At 40.9% G+C, this 12,968-nt stretch overlaps 1 protein-coding gene across 2 annotated transcripts in view; it reads right to left on the reverse strand.

Annotated features, from left to right (window-relative positions):
- LOC147028313 (uncharacterized) overlaps positions 1-12,551 on the reverse strand; it is a 34,927-nt gene extending 22,376 nt beyond the window's left edge. Inside the window, exons 1-4 of one of the 2 annotated variants that reach the window (XM_085878611.1) lie at positions 12,270-12,550; positions 11,133-11,195; positions 7,703-7,790; positions 3,527-3,560 (exon numbers count right to left, since the gene is read on the reverse strand). In XM_085878611.1, coding sequence (XP_085734737.1) covers positions 3,527-3,560; positions 7,703-7,790; positions 11,133-11,195; positions 12,270-12,419 — 335 coding nt within the window. In that variant the 5' untranslated portion in view covers positions 12,420-12,550. Of the gene's footprint in view, positions 1-3,526; positions 3,561-7,702; positions 7,791-11,132; positions 11,196-12,269 lie in introns of both variants that reach the window. The other variant, XM_085878612.1, reaches the window with a different exon arrangement.
- Positions 12,552-12,968: the final 417 nt, after the last annotated feature.

Consider the following 12,968-nt stretch of genomic DNA (forward strand, 5'->3'; position numbering starts at 1 on the left):
TTATTTAAACATCAATCTGCATTCATGATATTTTATTAAGACCCAATTTTCAAAAACTGGACACTCTCTTCAATATCGTTTTTACATGCTTTTGTACTTTTGAATACTTGGACAATGTGAGTAATGTACAGTATGTCACAAACACCAAGACAAAATATTGTTGCGGGCCAGGTATCTGCGACGGGCGCGACCGCAAGCTGGAGCAGTTTGGTCGGCTCCACCAAACACCTGGAATCTAGATCGTCACCCTCGGACAACTCCGAGGGTACGGGTCCCTTACAGGACCATGAATCGTCAATGAATAAACCACGTGGGACAGGGTTATTTGCAAAACTTCAAAATACCGAGAGGCCCACGTGGCGAACTACCGAGTATTCACACCCTCGATGGAACTCGAACGGGACGAGTCATTTCCGTGCTCGACCCGTGCGTAACCCGAGCAGATGGTTACCGAGGTTCCGTCGGTCCAAATGCACACAACTACGGCAACAACGGTCTTCTTTAATTCCCCAACATGCACCGTGTTAAACCAATGAAGAAAACAGAAACGAGCTGATACATTTAACAGGGGATTTATTTACAATAGGGAAAGGGGAGACACAGAGCAGAATTATCACCGAATATAGTCATGCAATGTACACAGAGCAAGCACTTAACAATTTCTACTTACAGACAGGCCCACAGACAAACACACACACACAAACACACACACACACACATAAATGGACTCCATGGTCTTTAATGAAGGCCTCCAGCTCGAGGACAGGTGAGCCAGAGACCAGAGCCTGCGCTCGGACCTGTCCAACTTGTGGTCTTCGACGATCTGGCTCGGCGGGACTCGAACACGCAGCAAAGATGCCACTCCAAGCACCAGGGACAGAGGAAAAGCGTCGGACGCCAGGTGGACGAGACGATAGATGACCCGAGCACTGCGAAGCCGACCAGACCAGACAAGTCAATCTCCGGCACTTCGAACCCGATCGCTGCCAAGCCGACCAGACCAGACGAGTCAATCTCCGGCAGCTTGAACCCGATCGCCCAACCCTAACACTGTTTCCAAGGCCCTGGCGTTCCTTGTATTGCATTTCTCCTGTGGGCTGGGGTGTCGTGGGAAGGATCGCCGTCTGAGATGTCTCGCCTCCCATTGGTCCGGGGTTCGTAGGAAAGTCGGTGTCTGAGACGTCTCACCTCTCATTGGTCGCGGGGAACATTCCATCTCTCTGGGGCGGAGTCGGAGCTCTGGTGGCCGAGGAAACTCCGCCCATGTACGTGCTGACATGCACGTGTTTAATGGTGCCGATGGATGATGATGGGAGAAGAAACGAAGGAGGATATTGTTGTTGTAGTAATTGATATAACAAAAGGTCTAACTATAAAATAATTCACAGCGCACGTACAATTATTCACCCATTAAACAAAGGGGAAGGAACCCTGACTAGAAACACGGACTTATCGATATAACTGTTCTATAGGGACCCTGGCTGTTGTGTGCGATGGGTTCCAGATTTGAAACAATATTACACACACACACACACACACACACACACACACACACACACACACACACACACACACACACACACACACACACACACACACACACACACACACACACACACCTAATTCCACAACATTTGATACTATACATTCATTTCAAATCTCGAAATAGTCATATATGTAAAGGAAAACATTTTTTTATTTAGTAAGCGATTCACCAGTGTTCTGACTGCTGGGATCATCAGCAGGACTCAATACGGGACTTTCAAATTGGTGTATGAATGCTAATGAGGCCTTTCATGTGCTGTGCGTGTGTTTACATTGACTAATTTCTGTGAGCACGAGAACTTTTAACCTGTTGTTGCTTGTGCGAAATCTGTAATTCAAATAGTCTTTTCAACATAATTTTCAGCGTTGAAATGAAAGAGTGGCAATTTCAAAATGTTTAACCAGAATTGTTGTGTTCCTGGATGCAAATTGGACGAGCAAAATATGGGAAATATGAGACATAACTGTGGATGAGGTGTCGTGTTCCTATAATTCCCTGTTAAAACAAGCGACATACACACAGACGCTTGGCATGCGAACGTCAGATCGACAGAGGATGGAATACAATGCGAGTCAGGAAAGAGTGTGTACTTCTCAAAGTAACAGAGTTGTGATAGATGTCAGAGGGAATACATTGTGAATAGTTGTAATTCAGTTTCAGACAAACCATTCTATAATATGACAAAAGAAAACTTCTTGCTAGTTTCCTCTGTGGTCACACCAAGTAATGTTCAGCGCTTTAGACTTGGCTCTCTAAAGGTGACACATGAGCAACAGGAGCTCTGAGCCAAAGATTAGCAGCATATTCCTTTTGAACTGTGAATGAAAGCCTTCTAAACAGTGATGAAGAAAATATTTGACCCAATGATGAACTTCGAGATGTTTACTTCATTATTAAAAATCTGACCCCAACTATTTATGTAAAAGAATAGTTAGAATTTTACATTCAGAGGAATTGAAAGACGTTTGAGATGGAAGACCACAAATGAGTCAATATGTTAAAGGTTGGTAATTTCTTTTTCACCATGACTTCAACAACTATGACTGTTCCAGTCCTCATTTCTATCTTACATTATATTTTGTTATTTATAATTGACAAAATGTAATTGTGATTAGACAAAGGTATATCAGCAATTCTGAACTGTACTTCCAGAATATAATGAACACCCTTGATTGTAACCAAAGTCCGTCATATGTACGCACTCAAATGGACTACATATGTTTGTGTCTAAATGGTAGCATGTCATTTGGCATCATACGGTGCATGAACACATGAAGGCATCAAATCAATAATTTTCCGATATGACAGCCTGATCCATGTTTTTGCTAAATGTGAAGTCGATTTTGTTACAGATCCTTATTACTTGGCAGAGGTTGGCTTTTCCAAAGCTTCCAATCCATGTTCTCAGATACATTGGATGGCGTTGATGTCGGGAGTGAGGCCGAGGGAAGAATCTGCAGCCAATTTGTCTCCTCCAGGTGGAGTTGGATCTGGATGTAGGGGATGTTGCACTGTCTTTCTGCGATAAATGTGTTCCATGCTGCAAAATCCCTTGCTGGTATACAAGAAACCCTCTTACCGCTCTACCAGCAAGGCATTTTGGAGTATGGAACGCATTTTCGTAATCCTGTTTTTTGTCATCCATTTGATTGTGTTTATGTCACAGATTATTAAAAAAAACATTTGTTTGCAATCAGGGGTGTTCAATTTATTCTGGCAGGGCACTATATTTCTCTTTTGATGTGTAGGTATGTTGTGTCGTCTTCCCGCTCGGCGATAATGAAATCAGAATCCTTTTAAAGTTGGGTTTGTTATTTTCATTCTTGGAATTTACAAAGTGCCACAAATGTTTCATATCACCCATATTATCATCAAATTATTAATCATATCACCAAATTATGAATCAACTTACAAATTCTAAATATTGTTTGAAAACAATTAATGCAATACATTTCAACAGTCCTCAATACTTTGGCTTACCCAATGCACATTCCCAGGATGCCTTCGTCTGCACCTGTTTGATCAGTAAAATGACACGTTCACATTTCTCATACTTTTATTACAAATTATTTTCATTTTCAAATCGCAGTACATACATAATAAATGTGTATTGTATGAACAACCTTCATTTCGAGGCATTTCAAACTGCTTTTGAAAATTACGAGGACAAAAACATTAAAATATTTGCGTTTGTGATTTTCTACCTGGGCCGGTGAAAACATTCTCTGAACAAGATGCTCACAAGAATCATACATCACTGTCTTTTTTTTAAATTCTATTAAATACAGTAGACTAGGCGTAAGTCGGCAGCGTGTAACTCGTCACTTCGCCTAAGTCGGCAGCGTCAAAAAGTCCCGAATTTATCTTATGTTAAATCCCTTTGAATAAAGGGTCATCACTCTGTAAGTCGTCATCTCTAAGTCGTCACTTCGTCTAAGTCGTCAGATGTTGTCCGTTCCCGCGTAATGGAAACGCAAGTAAATTACCACTCCTAACTCGTCACACGGAACTGCTGCCTCGTGAGAAGCCCGATTTCATGGAATCGTGATGCTCGCTCATTGGTGTACACCGCCAGTGATAGGCTATTTATAACTGCGTACACACGTTGATCGCACTGCAGGTAGGACAATAGCGACTAAGCGTAAGCTAACAACTAAAACCTACCAAGAAAAATACGACATTATCCAGTTTTGCGAGGAAAACCCACTGATGTAGAAAACAGCCATAGCTGAGAAGTTGGACATCAAACGGCAGACATTGAACGATATCTTGAAGAATAAGGGCAAGATATTTGGACAAGTGGAGAAGATCGTGAGGCCGGTGGGAAGTGTGAAACGCGTGAAATGTGTGTCCTTTGAAGATGTCGATGACGCGCTCATCATCTGGTTTCGGCAAATGTCGGCTCAGCCAAATATTCGGTTTCGGCCGATTCGGCCAAATATTCGGCCGATACTGTCTTTCGGTGGAGGATTGCCCAGCCAACATAATGGAATACAATGACCGGTTTGAATCCTTTCTCATGCACCAGATGCCCAAGAGTTTGAGGCAATCAAACATAACGGATTACTTCGCGAAGAAGTAGAGGATCGATCGAGCTTAGTGTTGAAATCCGATCATGGTTTTATATTGGCTTGTTTTGTACATTACCGCACTCACTTACACATAGGCATTGAGTGGTAATCATCACCACGATGACTGTGTGTCATGTAATTTGTCACCATACCATCACCGATGGTATATGAGTTGTCTTACAGTTGTTCATTATCTTTACTTTTCAGAAACTGATTCATGAATTCCAACTTTGCTTGATCACTTTCCAACTCACCAATGAACCCCCACCTATGCCCCGAGGATTGTGTTTTCCTTTTGGTACAATAGCCGGCTCTCACACGTACGTGTCCAGGCCATGCGCGACTTCATCCTTCACCCCACAATCATCATGAATGTTCGCATACGCGTAAGTCGTCACATTTCTAAGTCGTCACTTTTTTCTCGGTTCCGATGGTGATGACTTACGCCTCATCTACTGTATGTAATTTGTAAGCCAAAGTATTCACTGCAACCACTACCAACACTTTTAATGGTCACAATTATTCCCACCTTGTGGGGACAGCCGAGGGAAGATTTTGGCCCGTCTTTCAAGAACGGGCTGTCGAGACCTGACCTTCAGTTTAAGATAATTTGGACAGGTATTTATAATTTGTTCAGGGTGCTGGCGATTTCTCATCTATTCTTCGCAAAAGACCCATGGGATCTTGAAGTTCATCATTTAAAAGGTTAAGAACATGGACAATCCCCAAGGGTTGGCATCCATGGGGAGGAGGAGATTTCTCCTTAAGAAGTGCCCTGCTGAGTGCCGTGAGAAAAGCAGTGCCATTGTTGACATCGCTGGTGCTCAAAGTCCCCTGAGATGTGATGGCACTTTCCCCAAGCTCAGTGGCTGTGTTTGGCTCATCTAACAGTTAAAAAAAATAAAAAAATATTGTATTGAGCTATTTTGATTCAGACAAACAAAAGCACACTTTGTAAAAGGCTTTGTCCTCGAGTCGTTTGTAATGTTGCCAAAGGATTTATGTTAACCTTCTCTACTTGTTTTTCATTCTCATTCCAATCCTGCAGGTCTATGGCAAAATAATATGGTTTGTGATATAAAATGGCGCTCTGTCATCAGTAGTTGGTTTTTAATATATCGCTTCTGAATCATATCTTCCAGGACAGGATTGAAACGGACTTTAGGATTCATTTTATACATCCCTGCGAATGTAGACTTGTGATTGAGAAGAATCTCTTGCTTGGTTCGAACGATTTTTTTGAGAGCAGCGATTTATCCATCTTTGAATATCATCAATGTATCAGACTCTTTTCAGAGCATTGGTGCTGCCGAAGAAATCTCTTGGCAAAGTGTATGCTGGGTGGTTTGCCATTGTTTTCCCAACTGTCAGGGCAGGAATTTCGAGTTTAGCCAGGGTCTCGGTGATTACTTGCCTATTCTTCATGAAGGACTAGACTTCACTCAAAGACCAGTGTTCGCAGACAGGTCTTCTGGCGAAACATCTTTCCGAGGGACAGCCCACCCATTGATGTATCACTCTGCATGATAAACGCCAGGGTGACAGTTTATAGTTGAGTCGAAATTTTAACCCAGGCTGGACAGCTCAAAGGCGATTGTGTTGAATATAGCAAAGATGAAATGTGTTATCATTTTCAATAGAATTTTCAGATTTAAATGAATTGTAAAAATGAGTGCAGTCATTGCAACTGTGCACTAATCTTGGGTCTTCAGATAATGTTCCCAAAAAGATGTACCTGATGAGTTCAAACTGGATTCCTGGTGGACCTCTTAATGAAGCTGTAAACAGCCTGAGAGTATCCCCCAAGAAACACAACTGATTAATTATTTATGAGCTTCCAGAAAAGATATAGGCTTTAGAATTCCAAAGCAAGATTATATAATAGTTTTTTTTTAAAAATCCATGAACAGTGGTGTCAAATGTTGATAAAGGAAGCAGACCTATGACTGTAACTAGATCTTGGTTGATGTCACACAAGACACCAAACTGATTGGAAACTGCAGAATGATTCCAACTATTATTGTCACGTATTTTTAACCTCCGCCATCGAAGATGGACGGAGGTTACTGTTTTCACCCCTGTCTGTTTGTTTGTTTGTTTGTTTGTGAACAGTATTATGGAAAAACTCCTGGACGGATTTCGACGAAACTTGGTGGGGGGGTTAGGTATGGTCCAAGGATCATGCCATTAGATTTTGGACTTGGTCCAAAGTCCAATATGGCCGCTATGGCGGCCATTTTGAAAAAATATTTGAATTTTTGTTTTTGCATTTCTACATGTTTTAAGTGATTTCCAACCCCCCCAAAAAAAAATTTGTTAGAGAAAAAAAAAATTTGTTAGAGAAAAAAAAAATTAGCAACTTTTTTTTCAAAAAAATTTGGATTTTATTTGAAAAATCTTTGAATTTTTTTTTTGCATTTCTACATGTTTTAAGTGATTTCCAACCCTCCCCCAAAAAAAATTGTTAGAGAAAAAAAAATTTGCACCTTTTTTTTCAAAAAAATTTCGATTTTTTTTTTTGGCATTTCTACATGCGCGTCGATCCAGTTTAGTTTATTCAATCGTGGTTCAGTAGAGTCTGATCCGTTTTGACCTACAATGAATAGGATATCAGGTTCACTTAAGTGACCCAGCAGTACTGGCGGCGGAGGTTTTGCACTCTACCAAGTGCTCCCCCTCAAGTTAAATACTGTAATCTGGTACTCGTCGTTCATTTTGTGCTGTCAAAATGAATAATTTCTCAACTTGGAATGTGGAGCAGAAAAAAGCATGATCCTATCTCTGCAGTGCTCCGACGTGCCAAATTCAGCAAGTCAAGGCTTTCCACTCACCTTCACAACTCTGTCCCCTTTGTACAAACTCAGATAGGAAATTTTACAATCTCTTTCCTTCTATCTTTCAAGGTACTCACTGTTACGTGATGCCATTTTTCATAGTTACAGGTCAGTTAACCTTCGCTGATCTTGGTCATCTGTACATTGTATGTCCTTCATTTCCCCCCAAATTCCTTGATCCATGATGTACGGTATGTGTGTGGAAGTGTAATTGTGGTGAAAAGAACAATTCAAAAACACTTTTTTCGCACCTGGTATAATCTTTTTGCTTCCAAGTTGGACTTGTAAAGGCTCTCCATGCTCTGACGAAGTCACAGTTAAACCCCCAATTACACGTTCCTGGAGGAGAATGAAACATTCATCACACATTGCAGATGTTGCTGCATCACCCCCAGGGTTGTGTTCAGTGATTTATTTTCATTTTTGTGTATTCCTTAGGCTTTATCCAACCCTGGTTTCTATTCCTTTGTAGATTACGCCAAACAGGAAATCGTAATGCTGACACACTTTATTTATAATCACCGGGATCAATTTTTCGTTTTTTTCCTCTGCGGCAAGTCTTCACATGTCTGATGTAACATATTGCTCCAGAAAGTTTTTCATTGTACTCCATGAAATTAGTAACAGGTAAGATTTGATATAAATTTATAATACATTCTGCCTGAAGCCCTCCTAATGTAATTGCTTTCACTTTGGAAAGGTATATTTTGTTCATGTGGTTTGCAATGTTCAGTATTCTGTGCATAAATTGACACTCCAAGCTGATTTAATCTATTCTTTTTTTTATACAACATTGAAGTTCCCGGAAGAAAACTGACACGGTAAAAAAAAAAAGGTAATGAATTGACAATGAGGTAATGTGGCAATAGTTGAACACAACAAGCAAGGCAAATAATTAATGAACAGGAAAAGAGGAGAGAGATGTGGGAAGGGATCACAGAAATGTGCAAGTTTGAGGGTTTGAGTTCGATTATGTTGGGTCAATGGGAATAGAAAGGATTGTAGGTACGACTGGGGGATCACATGAGAAGGTGGTGTTACCACTTGTTTGAAGAAGAGTGGGATTGAATTCCACAGATGGGAGAAAAGTGGAATAAAAGAGTGTAAGTGTGTAGCGAGACTAGATTTTGGAAGTTATTCAAAGAACATGCATATCCTGGAGTTCCTGGAGTTCCTGGAGAGGGTCAGAGGGCTCAACGGGCTCCAAGGGCAGAATGAGTAAGACTGGAGGACGAAGGGGGGGGGGGTAAAACAAAAATAGAGGGTGACAACCTATCTGTGATGCGAGGGATACATCCATTGTGTTTCGGCCTCATCACGGGAGCTGTCCACTTTGAGTTTAATTCCCGACCTGAATAGAAACTATCAGATTGGTGCTTTGCAGGCGGAGAGGTGCACAACAAAATGTACCATTCCGTGGATAGACGTGAAGCCGGGTGTGTTGTCTGCTTGCATTAGTTAGTGGACATCGAAGACAAGTTATGACCAGCACTTTTAATAAATTCTGGCAACTTTCAGTTAAATTTCAAGCCTGGCCAGCGAGTTTGTGAAAGATGAGACAGACCTTTCCTGGGTGACTCCACTAAAAAGGTGTGACTAATTTTGGCATTTAAACTTTCAAGTCGTTGTGTGGTGGGTGATGGAAGGCTGAATCATGTGGTGTCTGAAGGAATGGATTTCACCTTTGAGGAAGTCATTGAAAGCAGAATAATAATCCTTCTTGGTGATAAATTGCTGAATAGTTTTATTTGACCATCCATTCGCCGCATTGATATTTGTATATATATATTCATATTTTATTTTCAAAGAATGCATCTGATTTACATGAAACAAACTTTGTTTCATTCAGAAGCTCTTCATTGAATAACCAAGTTGCAAACTGCTCATGAATCTCATAGTTGCAAGAAAAAATGTACCTGTTTTTGAATTATCTCACTGATCTCAATGATTCTATGTTTTACGATGTAAAGAAGTTGAATGCAAATATGGGAACATTTAATATTACCATCATTTGGTGACAGAGATAGGGATAGCTAACTCTGTGCTAACATGTTTTGTTCTGATCTGTCTGCTCTTCCTTAATTGCCAAAGGAATGCAAGTCGGGTGAAAGTATCTAATGCAGCGCGGGGGGGGGGGGGGGGGCATTAGATCGTCGAGAAATCTGCCTTTTGGACTGTTGTGAAAACTGACTGCCCTCTTTGCTTGAACTTGTGGATGTTGAAGATCTGTGGAAGCTTTCACAAGTTACCCTTTGGTAAGGTATCTTGGGTAACCTTCAAATTTCCTGTCGGGACAAATACGAGGGTAAGTGCTGAACCTCATTTGAACCCTTCCTGGTCGATAACTACTGTGGAGACCTCAAATGTCAACGTTTTTTTCCATATTACTTTGAAAAGTCTTTTTAATCTCTTCACCAAATGAACCAGGCACCAAAGTTGTGATGCCTAAATGTAAAAGAACTATAAATATGGTGTTGCTGGTTTACATACGGTCATGCGACATGGCGCTTAGAGGTTTTTGCACCAAAAGTTGGGCAGCTTTAATTGTAATTCATCTCAATGTAATTGAATTTGTTGAGTATTCGAGTTTATTATCTTCTTAGTTAGGGGGTATATCACCATGGAGTGGGGCTTGTATAATTTTACATGTGTAGTTGTGCATTTAGAGAAGAGTAATTCATTTGACCCTTTGTCCTTGTGTTGTTCAGACATCAAGGAAGATAGAGGAGATGGGACAGACCAACAGACCATGGAGGCAAAGAAACGGGAGATATTTGAGCGGAAAGCAGTGGTGTCCAACCTTTTTAAACATGGGATCACTTTTGGAACCCAAATGCAACACAAGATCAACTCTTAAAAATTCTACTTTACAAAATCCCCAAAAAGAAGGTATGCTTTGCATTTCTGATTGGCCTGTGTGCCGACATTTCGCTCTTTTTATTATTATTATTATTATTATTATTATTATTTTTTTTTTTGAACTCTGCAGCAGCTTGCATTTGCGACCCATGGCCACCATGTGTCCAACCACCGCAAAGAATCTCGGCTTTTCCCACTATTTAAAAAAAAAAAAATTTCAATTTTTTTTCTTTAGTTGTAAAGATCGATTGTTCAAGACTGGGATTGATTTGTCGATCGCAATCGACTGGTTGGGGACCACTGCTATAAAGCATAATGACCCAGAGTGTGATTATCAGGCAGCATGTGCTATCAAGCTGAGGAAACAACGAGAAACATTACTGTAGCAAATACTTTGCCAGGTGGTTGGAAGGAGGCTAATGACAGCAGTCATTGGACCACAGATGTTACAATTACGTGCCAAGCTGAGCAACAAAGTCATCGTGAAGGTCATGGAAAATGGCACTTCACTGAAAGAGACTACCCTGATCACGGTGATGTCTCGGCAGGTGGAAGACTCATAGCTGCATGTCATTGGAGACTTGGAGTCATCCCAAAGGAGCATCAATCATGTTTCACTGTGATGATGGAAATTACAAACAATAGTATAATCTCGACACTAAAAAAATAAAATAATCAGATGAACTGGAGTTTAAAAATATATATATATTATTTATTGTTAGTGTTGCAAATCCACTGCACAGTAAACCATTTTAATGATTTGTGACTTTCTTGTTTTACTCCTTTTTTTTTTCCAATTCTCTGCATAATCCATTCACTTACAGTGTGACGCACACGCACAACGTCTCCAATCCAAGCTTTTTGCCAACAGGTAGTAGGTTTGAACTGCAAAATAAAGTGCGTACAACGTGGCATGTTATACGTGTCCCCGGGGGAATGAATGCGTTGAAATACTGCATCCCCCCAATGAGTTGCATTTAAATTAGGGCTCGACATCGTTGTGTGATATAAATGTTATGTTTATGCAGGTACAACAAATTGGATGTTCTTTCATATCCTAATCAATTATATGTTCTTATTCCTCTTATCCAGGAGCATTGTTGCAGACAAGTGGAGCTGTATCCTAATACAGTAAGTACTCTTTTATAATGTTCCATCAAGAGGTCTGGAATAAGCTCATCAGGTGGGGATCATAAAGTTTAGGGAGGACTGTGGGTGGGATCAAGAGTAGAGGGGGTACATGGTGCAGAGAGGGTGTGCAGGTGGAGTCTCACCAAAGGGATTTATTTTATAATGTTGTATTTCTTCTCGTTGTATTTTACATTTTATTTGGATCGTGTTGCTTGTTGAAGAGATGATTTAACTTACATTCAAGTCGAACACCATTCGTCTTGGAACATCCCACCCCCCCCCCCTTTGCTCTTTTCCCTCAACTTGCCCCTCGTGATTCCTCAAAGCATTTTCCTTGTCTGAAAATATTGAATGTAAAGTGTCTGGCTTGAACTTTAATCAAACCTCCTCAAAACGTATCTGATTTTTAAAATCGTGGCTGCCCATCATTGTCGTCTGCAATCCAGTACGGTCTGCTTGACCTCTCAGTCTTCATTTAACCAACTAATCCAGTCCGCCTGAGTTACTTGCCCTGACTATATTTTTACATTGGAGTGATTGCATACTACTACTACTACTATTGCTACCACTACTTTCACAGCGGTAATGGATCCCACCACCTTGTTCAGTCAGCCACAGAGAGTTTTGGGCCAAACCTTTCACGAACTGGCTGGCCAGGCCTGGCATTCAATTGAAGTGGCAGGAATTTGGTCTCACTTTTTGTTATTTTTGACTCAGAGTATTACTCGGAGTAATACTGTACTCGTGCCACATTGCAATGTCGTTATACTATATTTCACATTAACATTGAAGAGTATTAATGAAGGCAAGACAGTTAAAAATACTTGCCAAAGTTTCCACTTGTAGTGAGATCCGAACACGTTGCCGTGGCGCTCTCCGGGCCGCTTCACCTGGTGCTAGTGAGAGTATGACAGCGAACATGCTGACAGCCATCCGAGGCCATGCACGCAGAGAACAGTGCACAACCTTGGCATGCATTTCTGTCCCGAGTCCAAACTAATGTTAAGCAAGCACAAAATGGAGCAGGGAGCTGCTGAGGATCCCTGCAGGGCGAACTAAACTTTCTGGATTCACCACCAGTCTAACCTGTCCCTAATCCTGCATATACTTAAAAGTACTGCGGCACCAGCTATGAGCCGATTGTTATACAATGATGCCAATTATGATGTCACCTTGCTATTACATTTGAGTATGTACCTTGAAAACTAGTTTTATTTCCCCTGAATGGACATATATCTTTCGGGTTGAGCACGACAATAACTTCTGGCACTTTCCTTAGACCTCGTGGTTTTACGGACACCATTTTATTCGATCTACATAATTTGTTAATAATACACTGTTCATTTCAAATGTTTTTTTCTTCACGTTTCCACATCTCTCTCTTTTTGAGAATCATCTTCATGCAGCTTGGGTGCTTCACTAGTGGATGGATGAAGCATCTCAATATTGCAGTTAAAAATAGGACCACCTGGATCAGGAGCAACCGTCACTCAAACCCCACACAGACCCCCTTTGACCTTGATTTTT

Source organism: Eptatretus burgeri, chromosome 4 (assembly GCF_056783735.1).
Source record: "Eptatretus burgeri isolate ZD-2024b chromosome 4, Ebu_testis_v1, whole genome shotgun sequence".
Lineage (NCBI taxonomy): Eukaryota > Metazoa > Chordata > Myxini > Myxiniformes > Myxinidae > Eptatretus > Eptatretus burgeri.